The sequence below is a fragment of the Taeniopygia guttata genome, chromosome 5 (genome assembly GCF_048771995.1).
Source record: "Taeniopygia guttata chromosome 5, bTaeGut7.mat, whole genome shotgun sequence".
In the NCBI taxonomy this organism is placed as follows: domain Eukaryota; kingdom Metazoa; phylum Chordata; class Aves; order Passeriformes; family Estrildidae; genus Taeniopygia; species Taeniopygia guttata.
This window is the reverse complement of record NC_133030.1, coordinates 55,396,421-55,411,793: the sequence shown is the minus strand read 5'-3', so window position 1 is coordinate 55,411,793 and position 15,373 is coordinate 55,396,421. Positions and strand designations below refer to the sequence as shown.

The 15,373-nt window shown below is 39.8% G+C and overlaps 1 protein-coding gene across 4 annotated transcripts in view; it reads right to left on the bottom strand.

Moving 5' to 3' along the window:
- Positions 1 to 355: 355 nt before the first annotated feature.
- Positions 356 to 15,373, bottom strand: part of ASPG (asparaginase) — a 44,641-nt gene continuing 29,623 nt past the window's right edge. For 2 of the 4 annotated variants that reach the window (XM_012574037.5, XM_072930468.1), the window contains exons 12-16: positions 14,980 to 15,143; positions 8,641 to 8,727; positions 2,737 to 2,836; positions 2,378 to 2,436; positions 356 to 777 (exon numbers count right to left, since the gene is read on the bottom strand). In XM_012574037.5, coding sequence (XP_012429491.5) covers positions 2,383 to 2,436; positions 2,737 to 2,836; positions 8,641 to 8,727; positions 14,980 to 15,143 — 405 coding nt within the window. In that variant the 3' untranslated portion in view covers positions 356 to 777; positions 2,378 to 2,382. Of the gene's footprint in view, positions 778 to 2,377; positions 2,437 to 2,736; positions 2,837 to 8,640; positions 8,728 to 14,530; positions 14,694 to 14,979; positions 15,144 to 15,373 lie in introns of those variants that run through there. The other 2 variants (XR_003960928.4, XM_072930467.1) reach the window with 2 other exon arrangements.

Sequence of the window (15,373 nt, the reverse complement as noted above, 5' to 3'; positions counted from 1 at the left end):
AGGGTTGGGACTTTAAACTTGGGGTCTGTTAATAGTGAGATCCCATTTACAGTCCAAAGAATTATGTGTCCAGCATGTAGCAATCTTGATTATATTCCGGTCAGGATGTGGGAAAGATGCTATTAGAAACAAAACAATCAATTCACTCAGGCAGTCCCACAAACATGCTTTATGGCATCTGCCTCCTACTCATTTCAAGTGAGGGTTTATAGTGACACATTGGTGAAGATTAGTACACAACTGCAGGCAGATGCCCATGACTGATTCAATTGTTTGCACTGACACTCACAATTGCTGTAATTGCAGCTGGAGCGATAAAAGTCATTGCAAAAAAACAGACATAGTGAAATCAACATTGTTCCTCAGAGATTTTATTAGCTGAAACCCAGAAATGCACAATCCACTGTTTTTCCTTGGTATGAATTCACTACGGCATTTCCATTTGCTATGCTTACAATACTGTCCTCAGTGGTTTAACATAAGAACATTCAAAAGGCCTCTTTAAAATCAGAACTTGTAACAAGAACAGCCATGCATTCCAGCCTCACTCACTTAAAATAATTTATTTCCAGAAAAGTGATTAAAAAATAAAGGCATCAAATGATTTTTAGACAATCAGTGTGATCCTAAATAAAGAATCTTTCTAAGCCGTTGCTTTCCTGTATGCCCCAAGTTGCACTACTATTGTTTCTTTCCTCTCTTCCTCCCATAATGGCTTAACACCATTAATGCTTCAAGCTGGTATTCCTGATGAGGAGTGACCATCTTCTACAGCCCCTGGAGAAAGAGAGGGTGGATGTTTAGAACCAGGCAGTATCCAAAGCTTTCCTGAGATCACCCTGCAGCCTGCCAGGCCAGTTCTCTTGCAGTGCTGAAGACTTCCTTCAGACCGCCTACACTACTGGTGGCTGAGTCCAAAGGAATTCTGAGGTGATCCATGGAGAAGCTGAGGATTTAACACATTCACTCCACACTTACAAAAGAAAAGTGATTTTTGCAGACCTATTTCAATGAAAATGGAAATCCCTTTGTAGCATAACTCATATTCTAAAGGTATTTTAGAATTGCCATCCTCACTGCTGGAAAACTTCCATTTAAATGCTCAAGATTGTAATTGTATCTAATCCTTCTATATCAGATAAAACCAAAGAAAATCCCAAAACTTTAATGGAAAGCAAAGAAATCTGTGTGTCCTTCATTAATTTAAACCAGTATAGAGAAAATAAAAAATTCCAGCTGCATCTGGAATTTTCCCACTAACATCTCTCAAATGGGATGCACTAGCGGTCAGATAACCATTGATGCAGCAAAACATTTAACTACATTTTGTGCTAATTTTAAGAAATAAAGGAGATAATCTCCTCCCAATATTTAAATTTGGATTAGACTTGCCAATATATTGTAGAAATCTAAATCAACAATATATTGCATCAGAAAGGAGCTCTGAGAAATGAAAGGTGAGTGTTTTAAATGCTTCCAGTTACAGCACAGCACTGGAGAAGGTCAAATGCCCCAACAAGTTCCCTATAGAGGGACTTGCCAGATCTGATGCTCTGAACATGAGGCACACACACACAGGGCCAGGGAAACATGGATGGTGGCAGCACGGAAGGGATTCGTGTCAGGCACAACCAGGCAGCTGCCTCTGCAGCCTGAGGACGAGGGAGCCTGTGGCACTGCCCTGTGCTGTGCCCTGAGCAGGAGCAGCCCTGGGCACAGCTCTCTGTTAACACAGAACTCTCTGCAGTCCTCGTGTGGAGTACAGCTAACGCCACTCTGTGACAAATCTGGCACGCGTTCCCCACGTGGTTGACGATGTCATACCAGGAGATTGTCTGGCTTAGGGTGCTCCATGGAAAGGCAGAAGGAGAGGGCAGGTGGAGATGCTGCAGGTGGCACAGTGGCCCCTCCTGAATGGCCTCCTGTGGTGCCGTGCAGCTGTGCTGGGGAAGGGAACGCTCCTGTGCTGGGGCAGGGCGCCCTGAGAGCCAGGCCTGGCCAACGTGCCTGATAAAAGGCATTTCCTCTCCAAAGCAGACAAGACAGAGGAGTCTTTTATTGCAACAGGCTGATGAAACATCACGTTGTTGCTTTCAGTGGTTTTCTTTTAGTAGCTTTTACATTCCCAACCAAGTTCAGAACTACACTGTAGAATGCACAAAAAAGCATTTCCAGGTTCAAGCAGAAAGAATAAGAAACATTAGCCCCACTCTACAAAGAAGGAATTAAGTGCTCAGAGTCAAATCAGGAACCAAGACGGGGCCAGCAGATGAACCCAGATGTCCCAGGATGTACTAGGGCTTAAATACAAGATCTCTCTTCATACTTGTGCTGATGATACATTTCAGTACTCCAGCACTTGAGAACAAAATCTTACCTTTATTATCGCTTTTGTTTAAGGAAGTCAAGAACCTCCTTCTGTCCTGTAGCCTCTGCCTGTAAGTAGAAACATGAATAAATCCTGTCATCCTATGCACCAGGACATGCAAATACTTGTGGGAATTAAGACTATGTTATCACAAAATCATTAAAATCTAATTTAAATTCCTTCAACATAGATGAGAAAATTCTCGCTCCAACTATTTATTACTTCCCAACAGCACCAGATTTCAGTTTGTAACAAATTCTAATCCAGTTTATAGTCCAACATATATTTTTCCCAAATAAATATTATCCAAGAGCACATGTTATTACTCAGCTAGCACACCAAGGCAGCACAGCTGTATGGACACTTACTACTTGTAGGGGATTCCTGCCATCGTAACCAGTTTGCTCCAGGTCTGCACCAGCCAGGTACCAGGCATACAGCCCATTCACATCACCTTTAGCTGTAAGGCTGGAAAAAGAATAATTAATATTGGTTCTAAATCTTTCAGTTAATTTCAGTGAGCTCAGTGGGTGAAGGCTGAACCAAGCTCAACATGGTTGTCAGGGTAGAGAGGTAATATTACAACAGCTTTGAACAGCTGAGCAAGCAACACAGCTTGATGAATCAGTTCCTTAAATTAATAGTGCTGTGCTATAAGTACTTACAACAAGCTAGTTTCACATAGTGGGTGTGACTATGACCAAAGGGGGAAAAAGAAGTCACGCAGTTTCATATTTCACAACACAATATTTATCTCATGAAATGAGTTGGGGAGAAGGCAATGGCTAAATCAAGATGCAGCTGAGTGAGAGCACAAGCAGATGTGCCAGCAATCCACAGGACTGAGAAACCCCCTTCATGAGTTTGCATAACTGTACTTGCTATCAGTAGTTATGACATTGAGTACATTTATGTGATATTATTTGGACAGTAATACAGCTATATTTGAATTTTACAAAACCATTTGTAGGATTTAGGCAGCAAACAGAAAAAAGTAAAAAGCTTTTCAAAGATGACCTCTGCCTGCCACATATAACAAGCAATAGAAAGGATCAGAATGAATCCTATACAAATAAGTTAGTTAAAGTTTTCAGAGGAATGCACACCAGATTATTTCTTTGCACATCTGCTGGTAGTCATATCCACAATACCTGAAGTTGATTTTTAACTCTCATTTTGGTAAAAGGGCTAAGAGCATATGCAAAATCATGCCAGTCTGTACCAAGCCTGAAGACAGGCTGAACTGATGGGAAGCTTGGGAGTATGACCTCCAGTCTTTTCAGGATACCAGCATCTCTGAGGCTTAGACCTGAGCTTGCCATGAGCTTGCAGATTGATTCAGCAGAGCCCTGCTGATAATCATCAAGTGAGGTTGAATCTCATTAAGAGAGGGGAAACCTCCCCATCATTATTAAATTCAGAGTTTTCTGCCTTAACCAGAGCTTGCTGTGGGTGACAAGCACTGTGCTGGCAGCAGGGATGGAGATGGTGATGAACTCTTGGGGGTGATGGCCAAGCCAGGCAGACCTGGTGAAGAGTGGAGAAGGCTCAATATGCAAGGGGCAGTCATGGAAGAAACCATGAAAGCAGGGCCGCAACATTCACTTCTCTGCTAGGTTGAAATCACTTCTGTTGTTGATAAAATCACTTAAGTACCTGAAAATATGTTTCCAGGGGAGTGGAGGCTTCTAATTGCAGCAGTCCCAGGGGCTGGGCATGAAAAGGGAAAGCAAATGGTCTCTGTGTTCCTCCATGCAAGCCCCAGGTGACCCACAGCTGAGGCCTTTGGGGGACAGGGAAGTGGTAGTGGGGTACTAAGAAATTTAACAGTGCTTCAATCTGGCGTGATGAAGGAAAGGATCAATCAATCATTAATGAAAACTGCCATCACAAAAGAGAAGGCCCCTCAGAAGCAACAAGGAAACAGAGGAAAGCAGAGGAAGTCCAACAGGAAGCTCAGTGGGAGGTCGGTAAGGAAACTGCAGGAAAGAGGTGACCATTCATAAAGAAAAGGCATAAGCACTAGTAAAGCAAAGAAATTGCTTAGCAGCCACTTCTGGAACATGTGAATTATCTTTATTTACAAAGACTAGTCTCTGCTGTTAACTCTACAAGATCACAGGTTAAAGGAAGAAACAAAAAACCTACCAAGAGAATTATGAGCATGACCAACACTGGACAGGAGAGCACATTGTATTTGCCAAACAGAATCGCATCGTTCAGCCATGTGTGAAGTGGAAACCACTTTGGTCAAAGACTTTCAGAAATATTACCAACCCACACACCCAGGGCACCTTAGCTATATCTCTGTAAGCAACAAACAAGGACAGCTGCACTTACTCGAAAATTAACTGCCTATTAATGGCACCAATTCAGAAAGAGCAATTTAACCCTCGCTGCAGAGAGCAAAACTGTGGTCTCCTTTTGTGACATTAGAGCAATCCAAATACACAGAAGTATCTTCAATTTTGCAGCATCCATTTACTGATCAAGTGAGAACTTTATTCTATGGGGACTGTGACCAGAGAAGAAAAGGTAATGTAGCTTGTGAGAAAATTTAGATACCAATCTAAACAGAAGATACCTACTATTTATTAGATTGATGATCATCAGGAGCACCACAAAACATTTTCTCCAAATCCAGATTTCCATAGTCAAGCAATGCACATCTAGATTTCCTTTACACACAGTAAATGTACTTCATATATTAAAATATATACAGAGGACTTCTCAATTTATACTGTAGGAACCCTGACTCTGTATTTGTCTCAAAGATATTTATGCCAGCAATTCCAGCTACAAGTGCTACCTCCAAGCAGCAAGTCCTATTCTATAATGCAATGGAACAAAGGTATCTTCAATATACACTTACTATGATGTTTAAAACCTGCTCTGTTGATAAAGAACTATCTACCACAGTTTACTAAACTGTGATACCTTTGACAGCTGATAATCCCAGGCATCCTGCCTATCAGTACTCTTGCGTTCAGAAAAATTATGTATCCAGTTCACAGTTTCAGCAGGGCTAATGTAGCCATGATGATGACAGAGCTAAGATATGAAGAACAGTGACATTGCTGTCTGTGCCTACAATCACACCAACATCAAGCTGCAGTTTAAGGGGTGCTCTGTTACTGCCAGGGGACCAGGAGCAAAGCTTGTCAGGTCTCAGAGTGTTTATAAGGACAAGGGCCAATGCATTTGTAGATTTAGGAAGTAAAAGGTACAGTGAAATGACACCTTGAGGTTCCTTCCTGCCTCTTCATGTATTAGGATTTCATCTTTCCCTGGAACACAAAGCTGTGCTTTCTCAGCAATTCTCCTTTTTCCATATCTATATAAAGTAATCAGGACAGACTTTCTTTTTTTCAGGTGTGTCTTCACCCTGACAGAAATTCTTTTCTTATTTTTTTGAGATGAAGATCCAAAGGGGAAAAAAAAATTCCAGCACAAGACATGGATTGCTCTGTCCTGAACACATTTGGGAGTACTGTTCTTAGCCTGTGTCTCCACATCTCTCTCAGTTCAGACAGACTTCTTTGAAAGACAGCAAGCAGCAGAAGCTTGGTCGTTATTCCTGCAGAGAGATACTTACCCTTCCTTCCCCAGCCTTACCCCCTCTTTATGTGAAATTGAAGAGGCATCTTATTCTGAAAGGTGGTGATTTTGAAAGGCTGCATCTTTGTAGATATCATACTATAATATATCATTTTATGAAATCTAAGAATATGAGAAAGCTGGTTTGGCTTTGTGCCCGTGTTTAATTTTGTGAAGTACAGACTTGAAGAACCTCAGTTCTATACAAGCTTTTTTTCCCTTTAAAAAACAAACACACATCAAATATTTACCAACTCCAGAAGTCTAGAAGCTTTCACCGAGTGTTCCAATTTATCTCATCATGGTTTGGTTTTTCAGACAGATGACAATACTACTGCAATATGAGAAGATATTCTGACATTTTTAACAGATTACTAATACTGAGATCTCATTTCCAAACAAAGCCATGAACCAGATACCAAACATCAACAAAGTGATTCTAAAACCAGACTTGCACCTCTCACTTTAAAAAAGACACCAACAAATGAAACCATGAAAGATTTAATAACTATGTGCATCGCCACTTCCTACACAAGAGTTCCCACTGATACTGTCCAACCCTCAGCTCTGGCTGGTACTCCTCTTCCTCTCAAACATCACCAATGCCAAAGGAACACATTTATTTTTATCTTATCTCCATAATCTTTCAAGTGATCTATTCTATTCTAAAATCATGAATCTAAACAGAAGGAGGCTGAGGAGACAATTCATGGTCTTTCATAACAGTGTGTTTAAGGATTGGTAGGTAGCAGAGGGAAAACATTCTTATAGTTTAATTCAGAGAGAACTGCATGGGGGAAAATGTTAAGTTAGCTAAGTACAGAAACACAGAGCTTATCAGAAAGCAAGCAGCTTTATCCTTCTAAACCCCAAGAACTTGACATACTGCCTTGGTGACAAATTCAGACTGGTAGAAATTGCAGCTTAAGGCACATTACAAAATAGAAGAAACATAGGAAAATAGTTCAAATTAGACAGAGGGAGATGTTATAAACATCTGGTTTTATAAGCAGCTTGACCATGTGGCCATGTTTAAGCTGTGCCATGAAGATGCCAGTGCCTGCAAAGAGGAGGCTTAAAACAAGAGAGAGGACAGAGAAGTGAGCCAGAGCATGCTGGAAAAAATGAGTGTATCAGTAAGGTCATCTGAGGACACTGCAGAAAAATCAGAGACAAACACCAGCACCTCAGATTTAGTAACTTATAGTTAGCTGAGGAAAAAGCTCTGTGGAAAAAGTTCACTTTGTTAGAAATGAGTATGCCAGGTCCTCTAAAAACAGCAGAGCAAATGAAGAGCTTCAGCTCTGCAGGAGCAGGGTATGAGCAGCCACTTCAACTCTGTCTGGTAGCCTGACCACTGCCTGGCTCTGCTCCTGGTACAGGCCATACAGCTCCAGGTGCAAAATGATCCCTAAAGAGCTCTAACAAACTGCATGAGAACCCCATTTTGTTATTTTGTGTGAAGAACCCTTTTCCTCTTCTTGGTTTTTTTTTTTTTTTGGTTTTGGATATATTACTGCCAGGTCAGCTAGCCAAACTGGTTCTGCACATGCCACCAGGACTAAGCAAGGAGCCAATTTATTTGCAGAGGAATGTCATTCCCTAAACAATTTTTGGCAGAGGCAAACTGCAGAAACCAAGGGTTTAGTTCTGCCCTATCACTTGCAGTGCCCTAGGAAGTACATATTTTGACTCCATGGTAAAAGTCTTATTACCCAGTCTCCTCTGAGCATGTTATGACAATGGAAACACTCCAGAAAGTGTTATTTAATTCCAGAATTACTCAAAGGAGAGTCCAGTCTCTACACAGAACACACATAAGCTTCACCTTGACCTAGTTTGGTAGACATTATACAGCACTGGCTGGTCCCTGCAAGTCTCATGATTTCCTGCCAAGTCCTGAGATAAAGGCCAGTGCTCAGGGGTTTTTTGTTTGTTTTTCAAAAGAAGAGAGAAGAGGAAATGAAGTAAAAACTACAAGTACTTTTTGGAAATACATGGAACCTTCTCACAATTTTCAGAGTAATTTTTAATTCAGGACCAGTATTGGAAAAAATTAAATCTAACAACTATTTCTTTTTAAAACACATATCCACATTGTTATATATTGAAAATAACTGTATGGAAAGCCAGCTCTAAGAGAATTTTATCCTCTTAAAATTAACTATAGTGATAGTGAGCAGCAGTTTACAAATTTTGGGGTTAAACCTATTTATCTATTTGATTTATTTATTTTTAAGAACAATCCTACGTACTAGTTAGAACAGAAGCCATTCCAAAGTAAGTGAAAAGTGGACTTTAAGACAAAAAAATGATGATTTGTGCAGCTTTATTTTTAAAGAGAGCTGTTACAAAATCACACCTTGAACAGCTTCTTTTCACCATTCCACAATAAGAGATATTGGGGGGAAATGAGGTATTTATTTGCTTCCAGCTCACTTATCCCCACAATCCTTTGTCCTTTGGAACTCCCTTGATTTATTGGTGCTTTGAAACAGAGTTGATTCTTAATTTCATCACTTCACTTGTTGCCTTATTACTCCTCTGTCACAGAAAGAACTCCTACATCTGCCAGGGACCAAACTGTTTATTGAAAGTGCTGAATTTTTGAGTCTCTTCTGAAAAACCATCCCAGTCCACATGCATTTTAGGGCCACCTCAAATACCATATTTACCTGCAGAGTATTGTCCCAACATCCTCCAAGTCATGGCTTGAAAGGTGTGCTCCTGTTTCTCGTAACAAGTTAATCACTGGTATGTGCCTTTATGAGAGGAAGAGAAAAAAATGAGAAAGTGACTTGATCTTGAAAATTACTTTTCTCCCTGAATCCAACATTGTCATATACATAAACAGTCGGTCAATCTCTTTTCCACAATCACAGAACCAATCAATCTTTTCCAAGGTGACAGATGCAGTAAAAAAGAGCTTCCCTCCCTCTCAAAAACTCATTCACACACTGAGCTTACATTCAGCTCTAAAAAGGAAAGGGATGCATACCCTTCTCTTCCAAGAATTCTTAGTGTCTTAACCTTAGGGCTAGTTTCATTTAACAGCAGAAATATTAGTAAATGAAATACATGCAAATAGGGAGAATATTTATTACATAGCATCATTCCTGCATTTTAAAGAATACAATGCCCATACGTATCAGTCTTAAAACATTGTGTCTTGCAGACAAGCAATGAATCTTTATGTTAATGGTGAAGCTAATCAGATTTTTAGGGCTTCAGAATGATGGTAAGTATTATTATGAACCTCTGTCAAAAGCACATCTTTTCCTAACTTCCTCCTCTCTCAATACCTTTATTATTGATTTCTACCTGGAGTCTTTAGGAGGTCTTGCTTGTTCTTTCCCTTGAGATAAGGGGACAAATGGCACTGCCAGCAAACACCTACATCTTAGTCAGATGCTTAAGAAACTCTGTGGAAAGGCTGCTCTATGAAGATACTGTTGTGGTAGAAAATAACATGGGAAGTGAAAAATCTGCAAATACATTTTTCATAACTAACCTAGTGGAAGGTTTAGAATTAGGTTTGAAAAGGAGATGACAGAATGCTCCTGTGTTAAACAATTGATCTAGTTTACAAATCAAAACACAGGGTTTTTTTCTCCAGAAAGATCATGCTAACCCAGTAGATCAGGAATAGTTTCATAGTTCCCATTTTAAGTAAGTTGTTATAATATAGCACTTCAAAATAAAGAGACATCATTTAATAGGAAATACTTGAGTTTTTCCAACCAATTGCCTAAAAGATCATCTGTAGTAATTAAAAAAAAAAAAAAGCTGACATACACTTTCTGCTTAATCACTTGGTGGTAGCCATGGGCCTTTCCATTTTTAAATTGGACTAAACTACTTATCTAATCCCTCTGCCTGTTTTTAGGAAACTCCATCTTCAATCAGAAGTTACTTTACAGTTATCCATATAAAGCCTATGTAAGCTTATATGTTCCATATAAGAGCTTTAGTTTCTAAACTAACCAAAGAATTGTACATGTGAGATAGGAATCATTTTTTTTTTCAAAACATAGGTTATTGAGCTTAGGTGACTTTTTTTTTCTTAATTGTACTTTGTTCCAGTTGACAGCCAAAAAAAAAATCTTCCTTTGCTTCATAGCAAAGCATTGCTGGGACAGCACATGCCTCAAGTTTGTTCAGTTATCTAAAGTATTTTCTCAGGTGGGTCCCTTATGACATGGGTCATCATCCACAAGCATCTCCTTGAGCCAGAAAATAATGGCAAGGTCTCCTACTTTTCAATCAGTGGTAAAGCATGAATTCTACATGTATTAATTTTTTTAGTTTTTAGTCTTAATCCAAACAGTAATTAGCTGAAATGAAATTTGACCTGAAATAGATTAAAGTGGAACATGTCTGTTCACTCAGGCTCTCATTGAGTACTGAACAGAACATGGGGAGTGTCTGTTTACTCTCCAAGGACTGCCCTGGAGTGTTCCTCATTTCCCACCTTATACAGGAAATCTCAGCATGAAATGAGCATTTTTTAAAACAAAAGCTTTGCTATGAGACAGCATTAAAAGATAAAAGGCTGCAAAGCATGTAATGTGTGGTATCGTCCCTCAATGTGCTCCACCTGAGGTCTGTACCTCTAGATACCAGCAAAAAGACAGATTTTCACTTCCTGTTGTAACTACTTATTACTGGTAGGAAGAATCTCTCAGAACCTTCACACCCCACTCACACCACACAGCCATTACTGCTCTGAGTGAGACTCTGTAAATACCTGGTACAGACAGATTTGGGATCATTTACCCCACTCATTTAATATAGAAAATTTAAACAAGGAAAAAATAAAAAGTTTTTCAGCATTGCAACTGATAGTGTTTACAATAAATGCTTACAATAAAGCATTTCTAAACAGAAGTAAAATGTCCTGATGAGTCACTCAAAGTCACATTTCTTGGAAAAATGGGAATAAGTGCTGTGCACTACTGCTTGTTAAAGACAGGGCAAGGGAGAGGAAGAGTAGGGACAAATAGTAATGCAAAGTTTAAAAGTGTCAGATTTAGTACTGTGGCTGTGAAGCCCAAGAAAGCAAACAGACCGAGTCTGACATTCCCACCACTCAACATGAAAACTATGCAGGAGGCAAGGCACTCTGCAGCTTGTTCCTGCGTGCACCCGAACACTATCGACATTCTGAACAAACTTCAGCCTCCCAGAGCACCACTTCTGCTGCATTGTACCTACCACTAGGGCATGTCTCATATCTCAAGAGGCTGGCTGTGAATTTTCTGACACTGTTATGTCTTAGGCACATGAGAGGTATTTGTCTTTAGAAATTGTTTCTTAAAGTGCTGCTCTCCTGTGGCTTTACAAAAGCATCACAAGGGTCACAGGTGAGCTGATCTGAAGTTCAGGTGACGTCATGAGCCATGAATTTCTTGGGAATGGTTCAAATGCAATTCCTGTTAGGTGACAGCACAAAACCAAGAACAAAAGAACTTCTGGACAGTCAAAGCTCAAGGTGCAGTGGGATGGCAACCTCCCAAAGCCAGCCCTGGCTTGTACAGCTCCATGATCATTTAGCTCCACCTGATACTGCTTAGCAAAAGCCAAATGCTTAGCATTGTCACCTGTGAGCTGTTCCTGGCCCTGCCTTTTCTTACTGCATTCTGTCACCAAACCATGGCTCTTGGTCAGACACAGGCCGTAGAAATGTTATTCTGCATTTTACTTGAGATAGCATTTTAGTAGTATCAGTTATTTGTCCCTCTCTGAAGGAAAAAACAAATAGGCAGAAGATGTTTCTAGTGTCTCCTACATGCTCGGTTCCATTATTGATAACACTGGACTTTAAAACTTGAGTGTATACTGGTATTTTTAATAATATTTGTAACAGATTATCTGATTTGGTGCAGTCTTCAACATTCAGCACTATGAGCAAAGTTTGAGTTCCAGGTAAAGACATCCACACTCTTACCAGTTCATGAGGGCTCTGGATTCACAGGAATCCAGGTTCTGTACAGTACCTGTCATCCCAGGCCCTCACCTGGCAGACACTTATTAAAAGTGAAACAACTTCAAAAGAGATGAATCATACATGTGAAATTAACACACATGTAAGAGTTTGCAGGACTGGGGCCTTAGGCTGCACACCTTCCACCAACTCTCGTTAAAGAAATGCAGGTGTAATGTATATCCAAACTTGACTGGCTTCATTCTTTTTCAAGCTTGCTCCCCTAGCAACCAGAATGGTTATGGCAGGATCAGCTTAGTTTCACTTATTTGGTTTTCTGCATGGTATCAGTGGGAATTCTGTGCTCAAACACTGTAAAGACAGGCTACATTGTTCTTCTTGGAGTCAATGGTAGATAGATTTTCTCTCCGCCTTAGATTTTCTGATGTAAATGTAACCTTTCAAAATATCAAGTATTTAAATTCATATTTACGTGGGAGGTAATTTTACTACCTCTAATCTGATGTTCTCACAGCACTGCATGAGCAACTCCCCATTTTCAACCTTTTACCACTGCTCTACAAGTAAATGGAAGCACTTTTACTACTTAAAATACACACAATTTTTATTCAAGACATTTTCCTGCTGAGAGAGTTTCTGTTATTAAAAAAATATTATTCTATTGTTTTGAAAATTAATTATCCCTTGAGGGTGCTGTAAGAAATTAAAGGAATGCTATTATTTTGATATGTCAAACAACTGGCCTAGATTAACAGTGGTCTGTTTAGCTTCATGCATAAAGTCAGTGAGACTACTGGGAAATTGCAGAGTTACAAATGAAAAAGCGGAAATGCAGTAGTTTATTTCTTATTTAGAAAGAAACAAAGAGTCACTTAAAGTAAAAAAATGTAAGAGACTGTCATTGACATAAATCAAATCACTGGTCTATCAGCTGACAGTGCTATGCTAAGAAGCTTTTAAGAAGAGACATAACTCCTGGTCATCTTTACAAATTAATAAATGGAAGAGAGAAATCAGTCATCATTATACAGGTTTGCATGCTGGTTAAAAGGCAAGCCACTGAGAAATGTTACATAAAAGGCTGTAAGAAAGCTATTTTTAAGATGAGTGAATACTGTATTGCAGTTAAATGCCAATTAAACAAATATTAATTCTCAGAAAATGGGATTAAGCTGATGCAATGTTCAGTAAAATTGAGAAAGTTACAATATTAAACAGTTTAAAGCGCTGACTACTCATTATCATTAGTTTTCCCCCCCACCCCTTCCCTCTCTGCTACTTTCTATCAGGATAATCTCTTTACTTTCAGCTTGCAAGTGTTTAATAAATAGAATTTAAATACTTCTGTAGCAGAAATCTTTTTAGTGGGTATCTAATTAGACACATATACAGCTGTCTGCACTTTAGCATTCTCCTTTATATGCTTACCAGTGTGAAATGCAGTGTGAGTACACAGCAGATCATAAATACACATTTATGAGATTAGTTCTAAGTCAACTCTTCCTCTCATTCCAACAGTGGAAACAAAAAGAGAAACTGAAAATGGTTATGGTGCAGCTTCCTTTTAGAATTCCCTGCATCAAAATGGGTGTGCAGTTTTAAAGAGCTTAAGAGTCATAGTAGGAGTCTAATATAGGAGTGGCAAATCTAAGGAATCCAAACAACAAGCTCATGTGAAATTCCTCAGGCGGTAGATGGGTGTGGTAAAAAAAAGTAGGTGCCTGATTTGCAGGAACATCTAATAGTATCTAATGCTTTAGCATTTTCTCACATTGGACCAGAGCCACCTCTATTTAACTCCAAGGTTATTTGTTTGATTTGCTGTTGGGCTTGTTTTTGCTTTAAGGCTGCAGAGCTTATATATTCATGAGGTAAAGCAGCAGCCACAAAGCTGTTTGGGACCATGCAGGAGGAATGGCAATAGCACAGCGCGGCCACGCCGCACTCCAGCTCTCACAGCCAGAGAGCCTGGCGAGGTTTCTGCAGCTGGTCTTTGAAACAGAAGAAGTCTTCAAGTTATTCCTGCAGCCCATGGTAATCCAGGACTGTCAGACCTCCCAGGGAGCTAATTCCAGCTTGACAGACCAGGTGAACCTGTCAACATTAGAAAGCTGTAGGGATATTTGGGGACATTCACCTAGAAAGACCATGAAAATTCAATCCATCTGAGCTCTTCTACAGAAAAAAATGGCTTTTCTCCTGCCATGATACAGACTGAATATCAGATAAGGAGCTGAAAGTGGATCAAAGACAAGGAGAGATTATGGTGTGCAGCTTCTAACATGCTGGAAGACCAATGGCTCTATGAATCCTCAGGCTATACAAACTAAATCTTAGAAAATTAAATTCTGATTACTGGTAACTTTTATATTCTGTGATATGGCCATTCCTTAGGACTATACAACATGGAAGAGACCAGAGAAGTGCAAGTCCATGACTACCATTCAAGAACTGCTGACATTCATAACAGCAGGAAGAGGAAATCCACAAAGCAGGCACAGCCATGCAACCATCCCGTATAATTATGAGTGGGTGGAAGGAAAAAATCAAAAAAACAGTCATCCAGCAAGAGATTCAGGAAAGCACTGGTGGAAGGAGAAGATTAAAACATGTCAACCTACCGGTATATTTTGTGCCAACTGAAACAGTCTGGTCTTGATGAGAAAGGGAAGGGCAGAAAGAGAACAGACAGCCCATGGTCCTGCACTCTCACTTCTGACAATCAAAAGGAGTGATCAGTTTGGCTCTGTTTTATAAGGAAGCTTCAGAATAATGAGTAGAGCCCTGAAATTACGGACAAAGTCTTGGCAGGAGGACAGCAATAATTACCTTATGCTAAAATTCTGCATGCATACCAAGTTGTTTGATTTCATTCCACATTATTTTAAAAAATCATTTCATTTAGGCTAGTCACATCCTTTGAAATAAGCTGATATGTGTTATTTTAACTGCTGTCATTTACACATGACTGCTGAGACCAGTCAAGACCAGAACACAGGATGGATGGAGTTGAACTCCAAAATGACAGAAGGGTTATAAACCTTATATAGAGCAGTACATAAATTGTTACCTGAACTTGATGGCGTTCATCAGTGGGGTAGATCCATATCTGTCTCTGGCATAAACAGTCGCACCAGACATCAACAAATACTCGACTAAGGGCAGGTGCCCTTCAGAGGCTGCAATGTGGAGGGGAGTTCGGCCATCGTAGTCGCCACAGCTCAGGTTTCCACCCTACAAAAGGACATACCCTTCACATGCCAAAAAATAATGGCTGCACATCAAGCTGTGCCAAACGTCACAGTAGGATGTATACATCGCATTTTAATTCTGCCACCAAATTGTTAAGCCTGTCAAACATAAAGTTTATTTTGCAGCATTGTTTTAGCGCCAATACAGATATTTATTCCACCTCCTGCATGTTTCCCACTGAAATATATTCTTTATTACAGCACACCATACAG